This window comes from Muntiacus reevesi, chromosome 12, assembly GCF_963930625.1.
Source record: "Muntiacus reevesi chromosome 12, mMunRee1.1, whole genome shotgun sequence".
Taxonomy (NCBI): domain Eukaryota; kingdom Metazoa; phylum Chordata; class Mammalia; order Artiodactyla; family Cervidae; genus Muntiacus; species Muntiacus reevesi.
In genome coordinates this window covers 11,433,574-11,459,222 of record NC_089260.1, presented here as the reverse complement: position 1 = coordinate 11,459,222, position 25,649 = coordinate 11,433,574, and the positions used below count along the sequence as shown (strand labels likewise).

At 38.0% G+C, this 25,649-nt stretch overlaps 1 protein-coding gene across 3 annotated transcripts in view; it reads left to right on the top strand.

Annotated features, from left to right (window-relative positions):
* Window positions 1–25,649, top strand: part of VIRMA (vir like m6A methyltransferase associated) — a 60,843-nt gene that overhangs the window by 5,153 nt on the left and 30,041 nt on the right. For 2 of the 3 annotated variants that reach the window (XM_065902508.1, XM_065902510.1), the window contains exons 2-8: window positions 7,590–7,705; window positions 11,602–11,688; window positions 12,841–12,889; window positions 14,373–14,541; window positions 21,539–21,661; window positions 22,236–22,508; window positions 24,362–25,502. In XM_065902508.1, coding sequence (XP_065758580.1) covers window positions 7,590–7,705; window positions 11,602–11,688; window positions 12,841–12,889; window positions 14,373–14,541; window positions 21,539–21,661; window positions 22,236–22,508; window positions 24,362–25,502 — 1,958 coding nt within the window. The remainder of the gene's footprint in view (window positions 1–7,589; window positions 7,706–11,601; window positions 11,689–12,840; window positions 12,890–14,372; window positions 14,542–21,538; window positions 21,662–22,235; window positions 22,509–24,361; window positions 25,503–25,649) is intronic. The other variant, XM_065902509.1, reaches the window with a different exon arrangement.

Here is a 25,649-nt window from a genome sequence, read left to right as displayed (position 1 = left end):
TGTAGCTGATTCACATCGTTGCACAGCAGAAGCCAACACAGCGTTGTAAAACAATTATTCTCCAATTAAAAGCATTTTAAAAAGTGTGATCTGCTATACAGTGCTTATTGGATGGATAGAAGTATAATATTTCTTCAAAAAATGCAATTCAAACTTAGCTTGATAAGCACTCATCTAGACTTGATCTGACTTGGCTTTTAAGAGAAAGTTGACATCTGAATGGAGTTGGGAGAGGAGTGTGGGAGAGTTCTAAGCAGAAACAGTGGCATGAGTGAGGGCCTAAAGATGAGGAAAACCAGGGCATGTTGAGTCTATACATTTGGAGTGATAATACTTGTCTGTAAGACCAAGGAATTTGGCCTAGTGTCTAGAACTAGAGAAGTGACCACTGAAAAGAAGGGAAATATTAGGTTGGTGCAAATACAGTTGTGGTTTTGGACCATGAATTTTAAATTATTATTAATAACTAGGCTCAAATCTTTATTAATCAAAATAGGAAGCATTAAAATCAGCACTTTTTTGCCAATGAGAATTAAGTTTCGTTTGTTCCTGTAGCATAAAAAATCCATGCTTTGGGATTCTGTGAACTCTTAGAAAGCATTTTCTGTGTCCTACTGGTCATGGAAGCTTTTTCCTCACAGAAAATTGTCGGGATGCTTGGTAGTTGGTTGGTGAGAGGTCAGGTGAATATGGCAGATGAGGCAAAACTTTATTCAACTTCTGAAGTGTTGGTTGTGGAAAGTGCAGTCAGGTGTTGTCATAGAGAAGAATTGGGCCCTTTCTGTTGACCAATGCTGACTGCAGGCATTGGCAGTTTTTCAGTGCATCTCATTGATTTGCTGAGCATACTTCTCAGATGTAATGGTTTCATCAGGATTCAGAAAGCTGTAGTGGATCAGACAGGCAGCAGACCACCGGACAGTGACCATGACCTTTTTTTGGTGCAGAGTTGGCTTTGGGAAGTGCTTTGGAGCATCTCAGTCCTACCACCAAGTTGGCTGTCGCTGGTTATCGTGTACTATCCATTTTTTATCACACATCACAATCTGATCAAGAAATTTTTCCTTGTTGCGTACAGTAAGAGAAGATGGCACTTCAAAATGACGATTTTTTTGATTTTTGGTCAGCTCATGAGGCATCTGCTTATAGAGCTTTTTCACCTTTCCAGTCTGCTTCAAATGCTAAACAGCTGTAGAATGATGGATGTTGAGATCTTTAGCAGATTCTCGTGTAGTTGTAAGAGGATCAGCTTTGATGATGGCTCTCAGTTGTCGCTGTCAACTTCCAGTGGCCAGCCACTATTCTCCTCATCTTCAAGGCTCTTGTCTCCTTTGCACAACTTGTTGAACCATCACTGTACTGTACGTTCATTAGCAGTTCCTGGGTCAAGTGTGTTGTTGATGTTGCAATTTGTCCCCACTGCTTTACGACCCATTTTGAACTCGTAAGAAAATTGCTTGAATTTGCATTTTGTCTAACATCATTTCCATAGTCTAAAATAATACAAAGTAAACAGCAAGTAATAAGTCATTAGCAAAAAAAAAAAGCCAGAAGTGCACATTAAAATGATAACATACCCACATTATTGAGAAGGTATTCCAAAATCAAGCAGCAAATTTCAACAGTGCAAAAACTGCAGTTACTTTTGCACCAACATGATACACAGATTTGAGAGCTGTTTGTAGGTTTAATTGATAGAACTTGATGTTTAAATGAAGAAATTATTTAGGTGCGAGAGAATGAGAAAGAATCAGTCACTGATATAGGACAGTTTAGTTTTGGACTTGTTGAGCTTTTGTTGCCAGAGGTTCATTCAAATGGAAATGTCCAGCTGGCAGTTGTATGTAGTGGTCTGGGGCTCAGGAGAGAAGTCTTAATGGAGGTACAGATTTTTGGAGTTGACTTCCCAGCAGTGGATGAAAACCTTAGAAAATTGCAAGGCAAAGGAGAAAGGGAAAGGTATAGCCAACTGAATGCAGACTTCCAGAGAATAGCAAGGAGAGATAAGAAAGCTTTAAGTGAACAAGGCAAAGAAATAGAGTAAAACAATAGAATGGGAAAAACTAGAGATCTCTTCAAGAAAATTGGAGTTACCAAGGGATCATTTCATGCAAAAATGGGCACAATAAAGGACTGAAATGGAAAGGACCTAACAGAGGCAGAAGAGATTAAGAAGAGTTGGCAAGAATACACAGAGGAACTATACAAAAAAGATCTTAATGACCCAGATAACCACAGTGATGTCACTTACCTAGAGCCAGACATCCTGGAGTGTGAAGTCAAGTGGGCCTTAGGAAGCGTCACTACAAGCAAAGCTAGTGAAGGTGATGGAATTCCAGCTGAGCTATTTCAAATCCTAAAAGATGATGCTGTGAAAGTGCTGCACTCTGTATACCAGCAAATTGGGAAAACTCAGCCATGGACATAGGACTGGAAAAGGTCAGTTTTCATTCCAACCCAAAGAAAGACAGTTCCAAAGAATGTTCAAACTATCGTCAGTTATGCTCATTTCACATGCTAGCAAGGTAATGCTCAAAATCCTTCAAGCTCATCTTCAGAAGTCCATGAACTGAGAACTTCCAGATGTACAGGCTGAATTTAGAAAAGGTGTAGGAACCAGAGATCATGTTGCCAACATCCATTGGGTCATAGAAAAAGCAAAAGGATTAAAAAAAATCTACTTCTGCTTCATTGACTATGCTAATGCCTTTGACTGTGTGGATCACAGCTAACTGGAAAATTCTGAAAGAGATGGGAGTACCAGACCACCTTACCTGTCTCCTGAGAAACCTGTCTGCAGGTCAAGAAGCAGCAGTTAGAACTGGACATGGAAGAGCAGACTGGTTCAGAATTGGGAAAGGAGTACATCAAGGCTGTGTATTGTCACCCTGCTTGTTTAATTTATGAAAGTGAAATTGCTGGTTACTCAGTCGTGTCCGACTCTCTGTGACCTCATGGACTGTAGTCCACCAGGCTTCTCTGTCCTTTTGATTTCTTAGGCAAGATTTCTGGAGTGAGTTGCCATTTCCTTCTCCAGGGGATCTTCCCAACTCAGAGATCAGACCCGGGTCTCCTGCATTGCAGGCAGATTATTTACCATCTGAGCCACCAGGGAACATTATTTAACTTATACATCATTCTAAATGGTGGGGTGGCTGAATCTCAAGCTGATATCAAGATTGCCAGGAGAAAGATCAACAACCTCAGATGTGCAGATGATACCACTCTAATGGCAGAAAGTGAAGAAGGAGCTAAAGAGCCTCTTGATGAAGGTGAAAGAGGAGAGTGAAAAAACTGACTTAAAACTAAACTAAGATCATGGCATCTGGTCTCATCACTTCATGGCAAATAGATGGGGAAAAACCAGAAACTGACAGATACTCTTTTTTTGGGCTCCAGAATCAATGAAGATCGTGATTGCAGTCACATAATTAGAAGACATTTGCTCCTTGGAAGAGAAGCCATGACAAACTTAGTGTATTAAATAGCAGAGACATCACTTTGCTGACAGAAGTCCATCTAGTCAAAGCTATGGTTTTTCCAGTAGTCATGTACAGATGTGAGAGTTGGACCATAATATATAAAGTAGAGTAAGGGTTGAAAAATTGGTGGTTTCTAATTGTGGTGCTAGAGGTGACTCTTGAGAGTCCCCTGTACAGCAAGATCAAATCAGTCGATCCTAAGGGAAATCAACCTTGAATATTCAGTGGAAGGACTAATGCTGAAGCTGCAGTTGCAGTACTTTGGCCTTGTGATGTGAAGAGCTGACTCACTGGAAAAGACCCCAATGCTGGGAAAGATGGAAGGCAGGAGAAGAAGGGGATGACAGAGGATGAGATGGTTGAATGGTATCCCGGACTTAATGGACATGAGGTTGAGCAAACTTCAGGAGACAGTGAAGGACCCGGAAACCTGCTCGAACAGGCAGAGTTGGACACAACTTAGTGATTGAACAACAACAAGCTACTCTGCCCTACTTTTCTCCCACATTTTGCTCTCCAGCCTTTGTGAACTACGCTTGTAACTTCTTGAAGCTTCCCAGTTCTTGTTTGCATTCCTTTTGTGCATGCTTCTCACTTTGCCTGGAAAACTGTTTCTCCCTCTGTTCCACTGATTCTTGTTTTCCTTAAAGATTTACTTAGATCAAGTGGTACTTCTTTTGGGAAGCCTTCCCTGACATTGTTTTCCCCTCACAAATGTTTGCCTACAATCTGATTTAGGTAAGTACTCCTTCCAGTTTGAAGTTTTCTGTAGGAGTCTATATCACAGTAATTTATCTGTTTGTCTACCACAATAGATTGTACCTTTATGATAGGGATATGTCTTGTCTTTTCATTCTCAGGACCTGGCATACCTTGGTACATTACAAACATTTAACAAATGTTTAGAAATAAATATTGAATAAAAGTGATAGCAACTAATATAGAAACTCTTCTACTTACGAACAAAATAGATTTTGAAAAGCTCTAAAACCTTAAGTTTATTTTTTTACGTCCATAGTGACTATACCCTAACTACTACTAATACCCTTCATTAAATAGCAGAAGTGCAGGGTGGAGGAGGATAGAGTGAATAAAGTTTTTGTTTGAAGTTTCATTTGTAAATATTAATGATAATTTTTAATATAATTTATTTATTTTATTTGGAGGCTAACTACTTTACAATATTGTAGTGGTTTTGCCATACACTGACGTGAATTAGCCACGGGTGTACCCGTGTCCCCATCCTGAATCCCCTCCCACCTCCCTCCCATCCCATCCCTCTGGGTCATCCCAGTGCACCAGCCCTGAGCGCTCTGTCTCATGCATCGAACCTGGACTGGCGATTCATTTCACATATGATAATATACTTGTTTCAATGCCGTTCTCCCAGTTCATCCCACCCTTAATGATAATTTTTAACCATATAAGCAAAGGAGCTTCTATACAGTAGATTTTTTAAATAAAGGAGTTATCTACAGGAAGGAAACATGGAAACAAAGTTTGAGGCAGAATGCTTATTTCTTTTATAAAAACTCTACTGTAGTATTTATTGAATACCTACAGTGTATTTGTGATAATTAGGATACAGTTTCAGCTGCTGCCCTCAAGTTAGGATAATGGTGGATTAGGTAAAATAAGACTGTCTTTCTCAGTCTGACTGTAAGTATTCTAGGGCTAACGTGACAGCTCTGCGTTGTCAGGGATGGGCTTTTCTAGTCTCTTCCTCTCTCATTCTTAGGGTATCTCCTACATCGTCCAAGACAGTTCACTGTAACGTGTGTTCTAGAAAAGCAGCAGAGTATAGAAGAAGAGGTGGCAGGAGGTTCTGAAGTAGGACTTTCTCTTTTAAGGACATGACCCAGGGTTGCCTACATCATTTCCATTTACATCCCATTGATCGGAATCTAGCAATCGCATGTTCACACTGACTTCCCAGAATCTAGGAAATTCAGTCTTTAGTTCACTTGTGCCTAACTCTAAGAGAGTTGTGTTGGAAAACAGCTAGCAGTCGGCCTCAATTCATGTTCATCGTGTTTCTTGTATAGCTTTGAGAGTATAAAGTACATTTGAATAGTTAAATTATATTAAGATTTCTAGATCTACATATTTGGTTAAATATTAGTCTCTGAGTTTAAAGTGCAAAATTAGAAAGTCATCCTCTTCCCCTTTTAGGAAAGACTCATTTGACCAGTCTTCTGGTCTGTAGAGAGACAGTGTTCTTTGAAGCTTCAAGAGCACTCAGGACTCAGTGCTTCTAGATACAAATTATATGAACCATTTTTGTTAAAAACTTCGTTCACCAGGCAGTGATGGTTGGCTGCTTGTTGCAGAGCACAGGCTCAAGTGCGTGTGGACTTCAGTAGTTGCGGCTGGCAGGCTCTAGAGCATGGGGTTAGTAGTAGTAGCTGAACTGCTAGGAAAACTTGATATAAAATAATAGTCCAAAAACAGTGTGAAAAATTTTTCTAAAATTATTAATCACAAGAGCTAATTTGTCTGATCTTGTGTCTAGTGATACATAGAAATAAATGTACACTAAATTTATGGTATCCATTTATGTTATTATAAATTCTTTTTAAAAAATATTTATTTATTGCTCTATTTGGCTGTACCAGGTCTTAGTCGTGGCCCGAGGGATCTTTGATCTTCGTTGCGCCCTGCAGGTTCTTTAGTTGTAGCAGGTGGGATCTAGTTCCCTAGCCAGGGATTGAACCCAGGCCTCATGCATTGGGAGCTCAGAATCTTAGCCACTGGACCACCAGGCAAGTCCTGATAAATTCTTAAGTTTGTGGATTCTTTTTTCTTTTTTAAATTTGAGAGGGTTTACTTTAATCAGTACCTGATTGACTTCCCTTGATCTCCTGATATTAGTTAGTATATAAGTTTGGTAAACTAATCTAATTTAAGAGATTCACAATCTGTCATCTATAATTCAGAAATTCAAAAAATGGCAGGAAAATCTGCCCTGAATTCATCAGGCCATGTGCTGTGCTTTGAACTGACTTTATTGCTTGTTATAATCTTTACTTAGTGTGAATGTTTATACATTTGCTGCAGAAGTATTAATGTTTTGGTTACACAGCACTGTCACAGAAACTACTGGGGTGTTAAGTAATATGCAGTATTTCATTAGTTTCTAAAAATCCAAAAAGTCAGGATTCTGAAAGGCCTCTGGCTCCAGAGGTTTCCAATAAAGCAGCAGTCCTCAACCTTTTTGGCACCAGGGGCGGGTTTCGTGGGAGACAGCATGACTGCGGGTGGGAGTGCTGGTCTGGGGATGATTCTCATAAGGAGCGTGCTGCTGCGGTCCCTCATGTGTGTCGGATCCACGCTCCTGTGAACATTGAATGCCACTGGTGAGCCGGCGGGGCGAGCTCGGGGCAGCGTGAGTGAGGGGGAGCTGCTGTCACTGCAGGTGACACTTCGTTTGCTCGCCTGCTGCTCATGCCCTGCTGTGTGGCCGCTTCCAGCCTGTGCCCTGGGCTTGGGGGACCCCTGCCGTAAGGGATTATTGGTCTGTATTGGCCCAGGCAAGACAGCAGGGAAGCAGATGCAGAAAATGTTGTTATACAAGGGGAGGGATTTAACTAGGTACATTTTATCATCAGCTATTTTTTTTACAACAATTTTTGGCTGTGCTGGGTCTTTGTTGCTGCGTTGGGCTTTCTGTAGTTGGTGGCCAGTGGGGGCTCTTCTCTGGTTGCAATGCCTGGGCTTCTCACCGTGATGGCTTCTCGTTGCAGAGCACGGGCTCTAGGGCGTGTGGCTTCAGTAGTTGCGGCTGGCCGGCTCTAGAGCGTGGGGTTAGTAGAGGTGGCACATGAGCTTAGTTGCTCTGTAGCATGTGGAATCGTTATCCAGGACCAGGGATCAAACCCACGTCCCTTGCATTGGCCGGCAGATTCTTAACCACTGGACCACTAGGAACGTCCCTCATTGGCTGTTTTTAAAAATGATTTTTACACCATTTATAATATAATAGCACTGTTTTAATGATAGTGTTTATTTAAAAATTATTTGTGACATTCTAAATGAAACAAATTGAAGGTGAATAAATTTTGACTAGACAGTGTTTTGCTTACAGTATATTCTTCTCTTTTCTTAAAGCAAAGTTCTCATATAGATGTGGTTCGTTTTCCATGTGTGGTTTATATAAATGAAGTTCGAGTCATACCCCCGGGAGTAAGAGCCCATAGCAGCTTGCCTGACAATAGAGCATATGGGTGAGTCAGTTTTCTTTTTTAAAAGTGTTTTTGACTAAAGACCTAGAAACATACTTCCAAATGCAAAAATTTAAGGTAATAATTTTGTAAGTAAAAAAAAAAAAAATAAAACCTTATTCAGTTTTAGTTATGTTGCATTATAATTGACTTTTAAGTTTTCTGTATAATCCATATATTACTATAAACTTGAAAAGAGTAATTATTTGACCTAAGTACTAGATTGTTTTTCTTTCTTCATTTCTTTTTTTTTTAATTGGTAGAAATAGGTTTATATTTTCCAAACTATCGTAGGGTGGCACAGTATAGTAGACAGAGTATTTTTAATGTGCTGTTTTCCTTGAAAATAAATGCATCTGAATATTGAGAAGTATATCTTTTATTATGTTACATTTTTCATATTATAGTGTTAGTTTTCCTGCCTTATTGGTGATCATCTTAGCCTGATACATGTGTCTTTTTGTAAATATGTAGCTTCACATTAGCCATTAGTTGTACTGAGCAAGTAGTTACTTGAGCGTCATTTCTGTTTTTTAAGGTCTGTGGGAAATAAACCAAATGTAAGACATTGTTCCTAATGTGGAGTTGTTTTCTTTAAATTATTCTTTGTTTTGGTTGTGCTGTGAGGCTTGCGGGATCTTAGTTCCTTGACCAGAGACTGAACCCAAGTTGTGGCAGTGAAAGTTCCTTACCACTGGACTGCCAGGGAACTCCTTGATGTGGAGTTGTTGATAACTTTAACAACTGACATAAAACAGAGGAATTTGATCTTTGTTATAACGTGAATAATAATCATCATCATCTGATTTTAATTACCTGAATTGGAGATAAGAGCTAAATTTTGGTTACGGAAGCATGAATGTGTATGATAAATGTGTCGTGGGCTTTTAGCTTGTAGCCCAGGTAGCAGTGCCACGTCGCTTTGGTAGCTCAGTTTCTGCTACACGAAAGAGGTAAGCCGGCTACGCAGTGGTGGCTGGTACAGTACAGACTCAAAGTTAAGGGCTCCTTTCTTCGTAGTTGTGAAAAATAGTTTGTTATTTGTAGAGGTAGATATAAAATTCCTCAAATGTTTTAAGGTCATTCAAAGGGAAAACATAAAAACAAACAATAAGACTGATTCATGCTTATATGACAGATCATTATAGTTAACTTTTTTTGCCATGTATAAGGAAATAAAAACTCCTGTTTTCCTGTGTTTCTTTCTACTTTTCCTAGAATGTATAGAATGAGAAAGACGGAGTAATGATAGAGTATCCAGCAGACTTTTCTAATTGCACTGCTATGGGGCAAGAAGGCTCTATTGTTACCTGCTGCTGTGTAACAAACCTCAGGAAATTTAGCAACTTAATCCCCCACTATTTCTGAGGGTCAGGAACATGGGCGCTGCTTGACTGGCTCAGGTTCCCTCATGAGGTTAAAACCAAGTTACAGGCCTCGGGTTGCAATCTCAGAAGGTTTGACTGAGGCTGGGGAATTTGAGAAGCCCGCCCACATGACTGTTGGCGGGAGATCTTCAGTTCTTTGCCAGGAGATCCTTTCTGGGGGTCGCTGTGTCACAGCATGGGTTCTTCCAGGGTGAGTGATCCGAGAATGAGTGAGAGAGCGTGCCCAAGAAGGAAGCCACAGTCACTGTAGTTTGTGGCTTAATGTCAGAAGTGGCATCTGTCACATGCTTCAGCATACTGCTGTTACTATATTCTGTTGACTACACATTCTACTGGTACAGTGTGGGAGGGACTACACAGGGGTGTGAATATCGGGGCGGGAGTCTTTGGGGTCTGTTTTGGAGGCTGGCTATAACAGCAGGCAAAATGGATCTCTTGTCATTAGCTGCAGTGGGTAAGAGCGTTACATTTCCCCTCTTCTCTCTCCTTTTTCTCAGCTGGGGATAAATGACTACTTATGTTTTAATAATTCCAAACATGAAATTGTTACCAGAAACAGCATTATACACAATATGTTATAAACCATAAAATGAAGTACTAATTCAGTAATGCAAATGTATTGGGTTGGCCAAAACGTTCATTCAGGTTTTCCACTACATTTTATGGAAAAACTGGGAAGAACTTTTTGGCCGACCCAATAAGATATTGGGAAGCCTGAAATCTCAAGGTTGAAAGTAATGTTAGAGATCATGTATTTGTGCAGCACACTTTATGATAATATTCTCATTATAAAATTCAGAACTGTGTAAGGTAAAATTAAAATCCTTATAATCCCTCCATTCTGAGAGATCTTAGCATTTTGATGTCCTGTGTTTTTAAATTTATATGGGAGCATTTAATCAGGGGGCTTCCCAGGTGGTGTGAAGCGTGTGTATATATATATGCTGCTGCTGAGTCGCTTCAGTCGTGTCCGACTCTGTGCGACCCCATATACGGCAGCCCACCAGGCTCCACCATCCCTGGGATTCTCCAGGCAAGAACACTGGAGTTGCCATTTCCTTCTCCAATGTATATGTGTATATGTATGTATATTTGTGTGTGTATATGTATATATATGTGTATATGTATTTTTTTGGGGGGGGAGTAAGTGTATCTTATGTGAGATTATGTTTTAGAGTCAGCAGTTTTTAAGGTGAAGATCTTCTGAAATCAGACTACCATGGATTCATTAAAGCACTTCTCAGTGACCAGCACCTAAGTCTTTGTTGCCTCCAGAGGAAATAATTTGCATTTCAACCCCTTTTCCTTTCCTTTTGGAGGCCAGGGTCTGGTTTTAAGGCAAAAGATAGGAGAAGAGAGACTAGAGTTGTTGAGCACATGTAGTTGAATTTGGGTAAGATAAAATGTATGATGCTGCTTTGACCCAATTGCATACTATTCTGTGTATTCCTTTATTTCATCTAAGATTATGTCAGGAGTCCTTCTCATCATTTAATTTTATTTGAAAATATGATTTCTAATGACTGCATAATTTTAACAGATCAATGTATTGTCATTTATTTGGCTAGTTCCTAAAGTGGGGACTGTTAGATGGTTTCTAGCTTTCAGATTATTAGTATAGTGAATCTCTTCTTGAAAACAAAATCTTTGTATATCAGTGTTTCCATAGAAACACTTTGTAACGAAAAGTATTTTTAGATTAAATGGTGTGAATATTTTCTCAGTCTCCTGAGTTGTATTGCCATATTGTCTTTCAGAATGGCTGTACCTGTTTGTATTTCTACCAGAAATTATAAGGGAATCTCTTGCATAGTACTTTGGGCATTACACTTTTTACCATTTAGATTTTTTGTAAATAAGCAAAGTATGGGTTGTCTAAAAATTGATTTTAGTTGAGGCAAAGGAATTTCAGCCAAGGGTATATAGTAAGATTTCATTCTAATGCAAATTAAATAGGCTTTAAACTTTACTAGGTAAGTCTATAAAAAAAGATTTATGTAAATTAATTCTATACAAATTGCAGTTTACGCTTTAAGTCACAGTTTAGGGCTTTGATGCTCAAATTATTATAGTCCTGTATGAATATGGGTTAAGTTGAAATTAAATGGTAGTTATTATTTACAACTTAAAGTTAACTCCTGATTCTTTTTTGCTAATAGAATAATGATATAAAGAATTAAAAACTATATATCTTGATTAATTAGCATTTTGCATTAAAATGCATAAAAAATTTAAATGTATGTGTGTGTTAAAATGGTCCAAGCATCAGGCAAAAGAAACTTGATGGCTAAAACCTTTTCAGTAATATTCAAAATGAATAGTTGACTACTTGAGAATTGGATGTGAATAAAATTACAGGAAATATTGCAGTTAACTCTGTTTTATTTAAATATTAGGAATATTTTATCTTAATTCTGGACTTGCTCTTAAATTTGTACTTACTTTGTTTTTGTTGTATCTTAGGAACTGGTTATTGTAAAGGCTGACGTTTCACCTTTGTTTTATTCACAGGGAGACCTCACCGCACACATTTCAGTTAGACTTATTCTTTAACAATGTCAGCAAACCAAGTGCCCCAGTTTTTGATAGGCTGGGAAGGTATGTATTTAGTAGGTAATCTCACCAGACACTCATAAGTTAATAAGCAAAGCCTTTTTATTCTTTCAATAGGTTGGGAAGGTATGTACTTAAACTGGGTAATTTCACCAGACATTTACAAGTTAGTGAGCAAAACCTTTTTATTCTTTCAATAGACGAAAAGGCTATATATGATAGTAGATCCAAGAATTTGGTTTGATTTTAACAGTTGACAATATTAAGGAAATATCACGCTCCTAAGAACAAGTTGTGTTTGTTTATAAAATAAAACTTTAAATGTGTGAAACATTAGCCATCTTTTGTTTGATTTTTATTGGTGTATGCATTTCTTATACATATCACATGATTTGGTAATAGCCTAATTTGAAAAATATTACTTTTTGATTCTTAAAAAAAAGCGCTTTATAAATGCATTGAGTTTTTTTTATCTGTTTTTATATCACACTGCCGCATAATTTAAAATTCCACAGCCACATTTTTGTAAAATGAGAATTTCGTTAATAGCTACCCCTACTTTCAATAATTTAATACGTACTGACTAGGTATTATTAGCACTGGTTGTTTTGATATCTGCAAATTAATTAACCATTAAGTGGTTTTACTCATTTATAAAATAAAAAATTTTAAAGGAAGCTTAAAAATGGAGATTTTTCTGTCCCTGTCATAAGTTAGTTTTTTAGGCTTTGCTTATTCTTTTATTGAATGACTCTTCATTCATTCATTATTAAATAGCATTGATAATTTAACTTTTTTTTAAATGAAAGGAGCCTAGGTAATCTGACGCAGCTAGTTTTGAACGTATAGACTGTTTTTTAAGTTGATGCCTGCCTGCTAAAACAGGGGTTTAAAAACGTCAGTCCCAGTGCGCGTGGTTTTGAGACTGTAGGGCTGCGGATCTCTGATCTGGCTGTGTGTTAGGATCACATGGGGCGCTTTTAGACAAACCTTGCCATCGACACTCACCTGAAAGCAGTTGAACTATAATCTGGGGGGGTTGTTTTATACTTGATATCATTTTGTGGGGAGTAAATTAAACCCAAACTTTGTAGTTTATTAAAATAAAAATCTAGCCTTTGATTAAAATATACGAATCTTCATGAACTGTGATGTTCAGTGTTTGAGCCTGTATATTTTTTCCTCCTCTTTTAACAGCCTGGAATATGATGAGAATACTTCCATCATCTTTAGACCCAACTCAAAGGTAATTGTGGAAGTCAGTTTTCAACTTGTTACTACTATTGTTCTCACCTCCATTTAGAGTTTTTGATCCAGATAAACCCAGTGAAGCAGAATGTTAGCTTATTTAGTTCTAGTTCTAGAGAATTTAATCGTTTCTTGTCTGATTCCTTTGTATTCCAGAAGCTATTTTCAAATGGAGCAAAACTATTGTAATGCTGTTATCTACCTGTGTAGCTCTTCATTCTAATTTCATACTTGGGTCAGGAAAAAGCCAGTATCTGCTTTTCCTTCTTTTCATTTAGGTGGGCGAATTTTGAAGATGATGGGCAGGTAAATTATTAAACACCATTGTATCTTAATTAAGGTGTCTCTTTTAAAAATTCATATTTCATACTTCTTCCTTGCATATCAGAAGTGTGTCTTTTTTCTTGATACCAAATGCCATTCTGAAAGCATCTAAGAGATCTGAACCATGAAAGAGCCAAAATCCAACTATAATGATGATTTAATATGGGACTATTCAGCCTGCTGTTTTTTTTTTTGGTGAAGGAGTACTTAATACTCTGCACGTTGTTTAGACTAAAAATCGTGTTCTCTATCTCTTTATCTTCCTTCTAGTGGTTTTTCTGTTCAAAGTCTGTCAGTCCATGGGTATAATCTTTGAGCCTTACTTCTGGTCCCCAGTTTCCCCTTGCTGGAGTTGCTAAGATGAGCAAGGGAAATAATAATTTCTTTCTCTAGAAGGGATCCCATCACCACTTATTTCATCTTTACCCAACATATAGAGTGGGAGAAGAACTCAGAAGTCAGTGGTTTTAGTTGCAGGGTTTTCCTGCTGACACTCTTATTTTCTTATTTGTTGGTAATATTTCTGTTGTTGGTAGATAAGCTCTGAAAAATGTTAAATTATATGGAAATATTGAGAGTTAATGGCCTTGATAAAGTCTTTGATCTTTTTAGGATAAAGTGTCTTTGCAAAAATAATTTGTTTCATGCCTCTGGTTACCCTTACTTTTTAAGTGCAGAGTGGGTACATAGAATATACCTGATTTGCATGTACGAGTCAGGCACGTATTAATAAAAAGAATGCCATGTAATTTTATGGGCTTTATAATTCTTGAGACTGGACACAGTTTGTACTTTTGTGTATCTTCATGACCCCTGTAACTATTTGGGTTTAATTTATTAATTGGCATTAACTCCCTTCTAATTTCCCTTTTATTTTTCTTGGTTAGAAATCTGGTTATGCTTTTTGAATAGAATTGACCTAAAGTATAGGACTGAGAAGATATAGTCTTGAGACACTTTTAGGTATGATAACTCTAGAGGGCCATGTAAAAGTTGTGCCTCTGGGTGAATTTCCACCAATGTTGATCTTTGCCTTTTCAGCATGGTTTTAGATATTAGTTGAACCCACAGAGTAATTTGATACCAGTTTACTTCTGACACAGTAAAACATTAATTTGAAAGATATCTCTTCCCCTGTCCCCCTCCCACCAAATCAGGTGAATACTGATGGTTTGGTGCTGAGAGGCTGGTACAACTGTCTGACGCTGGCAATATATGGATCAGTGGACAGAGTCATAAGTCACGACAGAGACTCCCCTCCACCTCCACCTCCTCCTCCACCGCCTCCCCAGCCACAGCCAAGTGTGAAAAGGAATCCCAAACATGGTGAGAATTTTAAATTTGTTTTTATCAGTGAGATTTACTTTCATTACAGTGGGAAAGGTAACTCAAAGAACTCTTGTATCTTTTGAACCTTGTTTAAGGCTTGACAAATTATTTGTCAATCTTCCATTCTTTCTTAGAAGAGTTCCTTTTTCTGTTGAAGTGGTTGCATTTTATTTTCTTCCTCTACTTTCCAAAAATGCTTTTTTAATTGATCTGAGGTTTTTTGTTTGTTTCTTTAAAATATATAAATGATAATAGAATCCATGGTTATTTGTGATTTACTGTGAAAATTGTCTTTCAGAGAGTTAGAGAATGGGACATCCTTGGTGGTCCAGGGGCTGAGACTCTGTGTGTCCAGTGCAGAGAGCCTGGGTTGGATTCCTGGTCAGAGAATTAGACCCCCCAAGCCAAGCCACAGCTACGAGTCCTCACACTGCAGCTAAAGACCCCACATGCCACAGTAAAGGCCTGGTGAGGCCAAATAAATAGTATTAAAAAAGAGAGGAAGAGAGGCCAGAGCTTCCTCTTTCTGGCGTGTGAGGACACAGTGAGACGGCAGTTGTCTGCACGCCAGGAGGAGAGCTCTCATCAAACACAACCATGGTGGCAGTCAGATGTCAGACTTCTTAGCTTTCAGAAGTGCACGAAATACTTGTTTATTGTTTATTAAAAAAAAAAAAAAAAAAAGAGGCAATAAGTTCAGTATGTGTTAATGGCATTTCTTTTATCAGATTTCTTTGTATATCTAAATCTTAGCTAAAGGAGATTTTCCCCTTTTGGGAAAAATAAAAACTCTAGGGACTTCCCTGGTAGCCCACTGATTAAGACTCTGCACTTTCAGTGTAGGTGGCGAGGGTTCAGTTTCTGACTGGGAAGGTAAGATCCCACATACAATGAAACGTGGCTCCCAGAAAACGCCCCCACAAACCCACCCACCCCCCTGAAACAAAACAAAGCATAAGCCTTCTAATAAACTTCAGTGACTTTCCTTATATAAAGCAGACAGCTAGGCTTAGGTTTTCCAGGGTCTGTTTTCCTCACTGGTATTACTCATTGTAATAAGGAGATTGAGCTAGTGGAACTAAGGAGATTTGGGAATAAATTTTGAAATTACAGTTGAGGTCATAGGGAAAAATAGTTTGCTTTACAGTTAGCATTTTATGAGCACTAATAAAATGACCATTGTTTCTCTTAACCCTTCTATAACACTGTTGTGTGAGGCCTTTGTCTCTGATGGTGGTCACACACTGTTGTCTAACCTTTTTTCTCGTATCTTATCTGCTAAGCACAGTTAATATTTCACTTTTCTTTGTATCCTTCATTCTTCTGTGCTCATTGGTCTTTTTTTCTAGACTGTGAGCTTTTTGTGGACAGAGAAGTATATTTTACTTATATTTGTATCTCTGGTCTTTTTTGTAAATTTTATTTATATAAAACAAAAGTAGTTCATCCATTTCACTCATCTCCAACCCCCATCCTCTGGAAACCACCAACCAGTCTGTTTGTGTCTATGAGCTTGTTATTGGTATTCTTTTTAAACTTACTTTTTTTAGATTGCACATATAAGAGACATCACACAGTATTCGGCTTTCTCTGTCTGATTTATTTTACAGAGCATAATGCCCTTGAGGTCCATGTTGTTGCAGATGGCAAGATTTCTTTCTTTTTTGTGTGGCTGAATAATATTCCGTTGTATTAATATGTGTATGGAATAACACATACACACCATTCACATTTTCTTTAGTTTTTCATCTGTTGATAGATGTTTACCGTGTTTTTTGGCTACTGTACATAATGCTGCAGTGGACATGGGAGTGCATATAACTTTTCAAATTAAATTTTTATTTTCTAGGGTAAATACTCAGAAATGGAATTGCTGGATCATTATGTTGGTTCTACTTTTAATTTTTTGAGGAACCTTTTTTTTTATTAGCAGCACCAGTTTACCTTCTCACCAACAATACACAAAGATTTCCTTTTCTCCACATTCTCACCAACAGTTGTTATTTTTTTTTTTATTAGCAGCACCAGTTTACCTTCTCACCAACAATACACAAAGATTTCCTTTTCTCCACATTCTCACCAACAGTTGTTATTTCTAGTCTTTTGGTAATAGCCACTCCCTGGTGGCTTAGTGGTAAAAGAATCCACCTGCCAAGCAGGAGATGTGGGTTTGATCTCTGGATTGGGAAGATCCCCTGGCGAGGAATGGCAGGCCCACTCCAGTATCTGTGCCTAGGAAATCCCATGGACAGAAGAGTCGGGTGGGCTACAGTACATGGGGTAGCAAAGGGTCGGACACAGCTTAGAGACTAAAAAAGCAACAATTTCTGACAGGTGTGAAGTGATCTCATTGTGGTTTTGATTTGCATTTACATGTTAATTAATGGTGTTGAGCATCGTTCCATGTCCCTTTTGTTTGTTCTAATAGGTTTCTGATGGAGTCTTCAGTCATATCCAACTCTTGTGACTCCATGGACTGTAGCCTGCCAGACTCCTCTGTCCATGGGATTCTCCAGGCAAGAATACTAGAGTAGGTTGCCATTTCCTTCTTTAGGGAATCTTCCCGATTCAGGGATCGAACCTGTGTCTCCTACATTGGCAGGTGAATTTTTTACCATGGAGCCACCTGGGAAGTCCGATGGAATCTGTAGGGTTTTATATATGTTATACATGTTTTCCCTGCTCTCTGAAAGTGTGTTCCTGTGAAACCTTTTGTAAGCCAGAATGATACAAAGTGAAGAAACAATTACCTTAGGACACATCTTGCAAATGGATGTACAAAGTCAGTTGGGATAAAGCACAGATGCTCACAGACATAATTCAAAGCTGTGGTGGCTTAATGCTGAGATGCTAAGTGTAGTTGCTGGGGAAGGAGCTTGGTGGTGCCACTCTGACTTTTTTGGGGTTATGCTTGCTCTGTAACAGCTCACTGCAAAATTTATTTGGTTAGTGAAAACAGGTGCTAACAAAGAGTTTTTGTAAATGTAAAGTGGCATAAAGTGAACAGAGTTGGACGCGACTGAATGACAAAGAGCACACACGTGGTGTGTGGTACAATCCCTCTGTACCTGCTTTGTTGGGAGTGTTTATCTTAAATTGATTTCAATTTTGTCAAATTATTTTACTGCGTCTGTTGAGATGATCGTATGATTTTTATCCTTCATTTTGTTAACCTACCACATTGACTAATGTGCAGATGCTAAACCTCCCTTGCCTTCCCTGGAATAAATCCCACATGATCATGGTGTATGAGCCTTTTAGTATATTATAGAATTTGACTTGCTGATAATTTATTGAGGATATTTGCATGCATGTTCATCAGGGATATTGACCTGTACCTTTCTTTTGTTTTTAAACTTATTTATTTTTAATTGGAGAATATAGCTTTCTTTTTTGGGCTTCCCAGTGATAAAGAATCTGCTTGGGAAGCAGGAGACACAGGTTTGATTCTTGGGTCGGGAAGATCCCCTGGAGAAGGAAATGGTAACCTGCTCCAGTATTTCTTGCCTGGAAAGTTACATGGACAGAGAAGCCTGGTGGGCCACAGTCCATGATGTCTCAAAGAGTCAGACACAACTGAGCGACTGAGCATGTAGATACAACTTTGTTTTCTTGAGACATCCTTGTCTAGTTTTGGTATTAAAGTCATGCTGGCCTTGCAAATGAGTTTTAGAAAGCTTTGAGAAAAATTGGTATTAATTCTTCTTTAAATATTTGGTAGAATTCATCAGTAAATCCATATGGTTCTGGACTTTTGTTTTGGGGAGGTTTTTGATTAGTGACTCAATCTCCTTATAGTAATTTGTCTGTTCAGATAGTTTGTTTAATCGTGATTCAGTCTTGGTAGGTTGTATGTTTCTAGGGCTGTATCCATTTCTTATAGGTTGTCTGATTTGTTGGTGTATAATTGTTCATAGTATTTTCTTATGATTTTCTTGTTCATATTTATTTTCTTATGATCCTTCGTGTTTCGGTGGCATCAGTTGTAATATCTCCTCTTTCATTTCTGGTTTTGCTTGAGTTCTCTTTATCCTCAGTGAGTCTATCTAAAGGTTTACTAATGTTATCTTTCCTAAGCTTGTAGTTTCATCGATATTGTCTGTAGTATTATCACAGTGTAGTCTACTGATTTGTCAGAGACAAATACCAACGATGTCACATATCTGGAATGAAAATGTGACATGAAGGAGCCTATCTACCAAGCAGAAACATACTCACAGATTCAGAGAATGGCTTTGTGGTTGCCAAGTGGGGAAGCAGGGCTGGGGAGGAATGCAGTGAGAGTTTAGGGTTAGATACAAATTGTTACATATAGAATGGATAAACAATAAGGTTCTACTGTATCGCACAAGGAATTACATTCAATATGAGATAAAGTGTAATGGGAAAGAATATAAAAAAGGATGTGTATAATGGGGTCACTTTTCTGTATAACAGAATTGAACATGGCATTGTTATTCAGCTGTACATCAAATAACGAGAAGTGAAAAAAATTTACTGACTCTTAAAATTTTATTGGAGTATAATTTTTATTTGCTGTGTTGTGTTAGTTCTGGATATACAGCAAAGTGAGTCAGTGATAGGTCCTTATGAGTTACCTAGTTTACACTCACTAGTGTGTATGTCTCAGTCTTGGTCTCCCAGCTTATCCCTGCTCCGTTCCCTCCAGTAGCCGTGAGCCATTCCCTCTAGTAGCCAGAAGTTTGTTTTCTACATATGTAATTCTGTTTCTGTTTTGTAAAAAGGTTTGTTTGTATAATTTCTTTCAGATCCCACATATAAGCAGTGTCATATGACATTTGTCTTTCTCTTGACTTATTTCACTCTTACATGCTTTAAAATATAGGTGTGCATGTTTTTAACTTTTTATTTTGAAATAGTTACAGATTTATAGAAGACTGCAAAGAAATGTGTAGGGAAGTCCTGTGCACTCCTCCCAGATTCCCCTAGTTAACATCTTTGACAACTCTAGTATAATACCAAAACAATATAGGCATTGTTACAATCTGCAGAACTTGTTCACACTCACCAGTTTGTACATGTACTCGTGCACACGTGTGTGTGTATATATGTGTAGCTGTGTGTAATTTTATGTCATGTATAGTTTCGCATACCCATCATTGCAATTAAGACTCTTGATTGTACTGTCACAGTATTCCCTGGTTTTACCCCTTTCTAGCCACACTCATCCCGCCTGTACCTATTTTTGGCAATCATTGATCTGTTCTCTGTCTCTGTAATTGTATTATTTCATAAATGTTACAAAGTGGAATCGTGAAGTTGGGATCATTTTAATATTGGCTATTTTCACTCACCATAATTTCTTTGAAATTTATTACTTTCTCTGTGTATCAGTAGATCATTCTTTGTTGTTGCTGAGTAGTAAGAAATAGTATGGATGTATTATTTAACTGTTCAGTCATTGAAGGACATTTAGGTAAGCTTCTAGTCAAGCCAGGCTTCAGCAGTACGTGAGCCATGAACTTCCAGATGTTCAAGCTTGTTTTAGAAAAGGCAGAGGAGCCAGAGATCAAGTTGCCAACATCTGCTGGACCATTGAAAAAGCATGAGAGTTCCAGAAAAACATGTATTTCTGCTTTCTTGACTATGCCAAAGTCTTTGACTATGTTAATCACAATAAACTGTGGAAAATTCTGAAATAGATGGAAATACCAGACCACCTGACCTGCCTCTTGAGAAACCTGTATGCAGGTCAGGAAGCAACAGTTAGAACTGGACATGGAACAACAGACTGGTTCCAAATAGGTAAAGGAGTACGTCAAGGCTGTATATTGTCACCCTGCTTATTTAACTTATATGCAGAGTACACCATGAGAAGTGCTGGGCTGGAAGGAGCACAAGCTGGAATCAAGATTGCCGGGAGAAATATCAATAACCTCAGATATGCAGATGACACCACCCTTATGGCAGAAAGTGAAGAAGAACTAAAAAGCCTCTTGATGAAAGTGAAAGAGGAGAGTGAAAAAGTTGGCTTAAAGCTGGACATTCAGAAAACTAAGATCATGGCATCTGGTCCCATCACTTCATGGCAAATAGATGGGGAAACAGTGGCTGACTTTATTTTGGGGGGCTCTAAAATCACTGCAGATGGTGATTGCAGCCATGAAATTAAAAGACGCTTACTCCTTGGAAGACAAGTTATGACTAACCTAGGCAGCATATTAAAAAGCAGAGACATTACTTTGTCAACAAAGGTCTGTCTAGTCAAGACTATGGTTTTTCCAGTGGTCATGTATGGATGCGAGAGTTGGACTATAAAGAAAGCTGAGCGCTGAAGAATTGATGCTTTTGAACTGTGGTGTTGGAGAAGACTCTTGAGAGTCCCTTGGACTGCAAGGAGTCCATCCTTGCATCCTAAAGGAGTCCATCCTAAAGGAGATCAGTCCTGGGTGTTCATTGGAAGGACTGATGTTGAAGCTGAAACTCCAGTACTTTGGCCACCTGATGCGAAGAGCTGACTCATTTGAAAAGACCCTGATGCTGGGAAAGATGGAGGGCAGGAGGAGAAGGGGACGACAGAGCATGAGATGGTTGGATGGCATCACCAACTCAATGGACATGGGTTTGGGTAAACTCCCGGAGTTGGTGATGGACAGGGAGGCCTGGTGTGCTGCGGTTCATGGGGTTGCAAAGAGTCAGACATGACTGAGCGACTGAACTGAACTATTTTTTTACTTTAACAAATAAAGTTATTTATGAGCATTTATGTACATCTTCCTGTGAGAAAATAAGTCTCTATTTCTCTGGGATAATTCCTAAGAGTTCCATGCATTATATTTTGGTATATGAGATGTCATAAATTCTAATTTTCCCAGTATAAACTGATTAGCAAAATTTCTGTTAGACATCAGGAACAAAAAAGTTAATAAATTCTGAGGATGAAAACCTAAATGATCAATAGCAATTTTGTCATGTATTTATATCACTAACTTTAATAATTTTAAAGTTCTTTTTCTTTTTCTAATAAAATCAGCTGATGGGGAGAAAGAAGATCAATTTAATGGAAGCCCTCCAAGACCACAGCCAAGGGGACCAAGAACTCCACCAGGACCCCCTCCCCCTGATGATGATGAAGATGATCCCATGCCATTGCCAGGTAGAAATAATAACATTTTTTTCCTCTCTTGATTAATGTTAATATAATAGTACTTTTTTTATTAGAGGAAAAAAATTAGATGCTGGTAATTAAATCTTGATGAATGTCCCCCACCCGCATTCTGAGCAGTGTTTTCTTGTGGTTTTTTTGTTGTTTTTGTTATTGTTGTTGGCAAGTGAATTTGTTTAAAAAAAAATCAGGTAATTCATTTGAAACTGAAGCAACACTGCTTTGAAAATAAAATGTTAATGTACTATAATGATAGTATAGAGAAGGACCAGTAAAAATAACTTGTATGTATTGGAAGAGATAAAATCTGTAGTTACTTAATAGCTAAAAAAGAGGATTATTGTGTAAGAACCTAAAATAGCATACTTTGTTAATTCCCACTCTAGAAAATTGTGCAGTGTTTACTCTTAAATGTTTTTTAAGAGCAAGTAATTCTACCACGTTTTTTTTTAAGGGTGTTTATGAGCTAAATCATCCAAAATATCAATAGTTGCAATATCCAGTCCTTCTGCCTCTTATTATTTAACAGTTAGAATAATCTGTGCCTTAAATATCAATTTTTCAGTGTCTGGTGACAAGGAAGAGGATGCTCCTCATAGAGAAGATTACTTTGAACCCATTTCTCCTGATCGGAATTCTGTTCCCCAGGAAAGTCAATATTCTGATGAAGGAGAGGTAGAAGAGGAACAGCAAGAAGAAGGAGAAGACGATGAAGATGATGTGGATGTAGAGGAAGAAGAGGATGAGGATGAAGATGATCGCCATACAGTAGATAGTATCCCTGAGGAGGAAGAGGAGGATGAAGAGGAAGAAGGTGAAGAAGATGAAGAAGGTGAAGGTGGGTGAATTGGCTGGGACTTCTTGCTTTTAAGTGCTGGAAACTCACTTGATGTAGCTTTTAGCAATGCAAAAGAATTTGTAGCTGAGATAAATGGCTTTCAAGAAACCCAAGAGTCAGATTGTAGCTGGGCCTTGAGACTTGACTAGACTTGAGGATTTCCATCTTTGCTTTGCTTTGTTTTTCTAACAGTTACTTAGTTAGAAAAACGAATTTAGTTTTTGTTTTTTTTTTAAACTAACTGTTATGTCGCTGTTCACCCCACATCTTTAATGTCTTCTCTTTAACCAACCAGTTTAAACTACCTGACTGTGTCTCAGATCCATTTCCATTTTTCTGGGAGAGAGATTCTGTTTGGCTTGCTGTGATATCAGCTTCCCCTTGATACCATAGGCTTTGTCCAGGGAAGCAAGGATATGCAGTAAATACATGGTGATTAGGGATTTGGTGATCTGTCTTCAGAGGAGTGGTGTTTTAAGCTGCCTAGAATCCCCAAAGATGTCTGTCACCTCAATATTTTGGCAAAATGCTACATTATTATTAGACATTCACAAGGGGAAAAAAAATCTCAATACAGAGGGACATAAGGCAGCACGATGCAGTCTTTTAGTTAGGTCTTATTTTTCCTTTGAAAGCAAAAAGAGCTGTTCAAGCTAATTGACTCTTAATTGGTCCAGTAAATGGAGTGTAATGTTAAAGCATTTATGTAAAATGACAGATCATCTGCTTTGTTCTATAAACTAATAAAGGGGAGTGTCATTCTACATGAGGATGAGAACCATTTCAGTATCACAGGGGCCCTTTTACAAAATAGAAGTGATTGAGTTACTGAGTAATAACTCTTAACTTACCCCATTTCTAGGATACCGCAAAATCCTTTTTACATTTATTGCATTTAGCAAGTAGTTAGATTTCAAGCAGTCTTTGTCAATCAGAGGACATTTTTGTAGAGAAGATAAGAGAATGAGGCTGGTTAATTTGATTTTTACCAGAAGACATCTGGGGATAAGTCTTGAATCAAGTCTCTGTAGGCCCTTTCTTTTCAAGTATGAGTGTATTGCTATGGCTAAGTTGTTTTGAGCTTAAGAATGTCCATAGAGGACTGTCACTGGAGGAATACCGTGGAAATATTTCCTTTTCTTTCTTAGACTGTATGTTACTCATCTCCGTTTTACCACAGCCAGGTAATAGTCGTGTTTAAAACTAATAAATTTTCTGTCTCTAGTCCTATATTACTAAATAGAGGGAAAAAATGCACGTGTCATGATGTGAAACTCTGCTTTGGCAAAGATGGGTACTTTTATAAACAAATTTTCCAGGCAAACATGATACAGAACTGGGAACTGTGTAACAGGTAAATACAGAGAAGTAGTGGTGAAGGAATATGAAATTCTAGTATGTTTTTCCTGAGAATATTTGGTGTGACTTGGTAATTACGGTATAATTCTTAGTTAATTATTTTGGCCCATCAGTTTATCTTTTCTATCTTAAAGATACTCTCTCACAAGGCAAGCTTAATTTCTTCCCTCCTGAGAGAGGTATTTTTGGTTCTGTTTTTTTTTTAGACATCTCTAATTTTATTACTGAGAGGGAAAGATCTATAGCAGAGTTATTGTAAAGCTGAACAGATATAATAGGAGACTTTGCTTATGAAGTTTCTCTATAATCTATTAGTAGTTATAAAATGTTAATAAGTGTTGATAAAATATTGAGGCAGAAGTTAATTTTGTTGATGGAATCATTACTTTTCATTTTTTTGCCACATTATTAAATAATTTATTTTGACTAACCAGATTGTTTTGCACTGAACAACAATGATGTAACAACTAAGTATTATTTAAACTGATTTTCAGGAGATGATGGTTATGAGCAGATTTCCAGTGATGAAGATGGAATTGCTGACTTGGAACGTGAAACATTCAAGTATCCAAACTTCGATGTCGAATACACTGCTGAAGACTTAGCTTCAGTCCCTCCTATGACATATGACCCATATGATAGGGAGCTGGTACCACTCTTACACTTCAGCTGTCCGTATAAGACTACCTTTGAAATTGAAATCAGTAGAATGAAGGATCAAGGTCCAGATAAAGAAAACTCAGGGGCAGTAGAAGCCTCAGTGAAGTTAACTGAACTGTTGGATTTGTATCAAGAAGATAGAGGTGCAAAATGGGTAACAGCTTTAGAAGAAATTCCTAGTTTAATAATAAAAGGACTAAGTTATTTGCAGTTGAAAAACACAAAACAAGACGCCCTTGGTCAGTTGATAGACTGGACCATGCAAGCTTTAAATTTACAAGTAGCTCTTCGCCAACCCATTGCCTTAAATGTCCGACAGCTCAAAGCTGGGACCAAATTAGTGTCCTCACTAGCAGAATGTGGGACCCAAGGAGTCATGGGACTGCTACAAGCAGGAGTGATCAATGGCTTATTTGAGCTTCTGTTTGCTGATCATGTCTCATCTTCCCTTAAATTAAATGCATTTAAAGCTTTGGACAGTGTCATTAGTATGACAGAAGGAATGGAAGCTTTTCTGAGAAGTAGGCAGAGTGAAAAAAGTGGCTATCAAAAACTTCTGGAACTCATACTTTTAGATCAGACTGTGAGGGTTGTCACTGCTGGTTCAGCTATTCTTCAGAAATGCCATTTCTATGAAATTTTGTCAGAGATTAAAAGACTTGGTGACCATTTAGCAGAGAAGACGACTTCTGTTCCTAACCACAGTGAACCTGATCATGATACAGATGCTGGACTTGAGAGAACAAACCCAGAATATGAAAACGAGGTAGAGGCTTCTATGGATATGGATCTTTTGGAATCCTCAAATATAAGTGAAGGAGAAATAGAAAAGCTTATCAACCTCTTAGAAGAAGTTTTTCATTTAATGGAAACTGCACCTCATACAATGATCCAACCTCCTGTTAAGTCTTTCCCAACAATGGCACGTATTACTGGTCCACCAGAGAGGGATGATCCATACCCTGTTCTCTTTAGGTGAGACATTTTTGGCTTTGGAAAGTACATTTACCAGTTATTAGAGGCAGTTTCATGTGGCTGTTTGTGTTTTTTTTTTTTTTTTTTTTTTAGCTACAAACCTTTGTTTTATTTTTAAATTTTATTTATTATTTACTTAATTCTTGG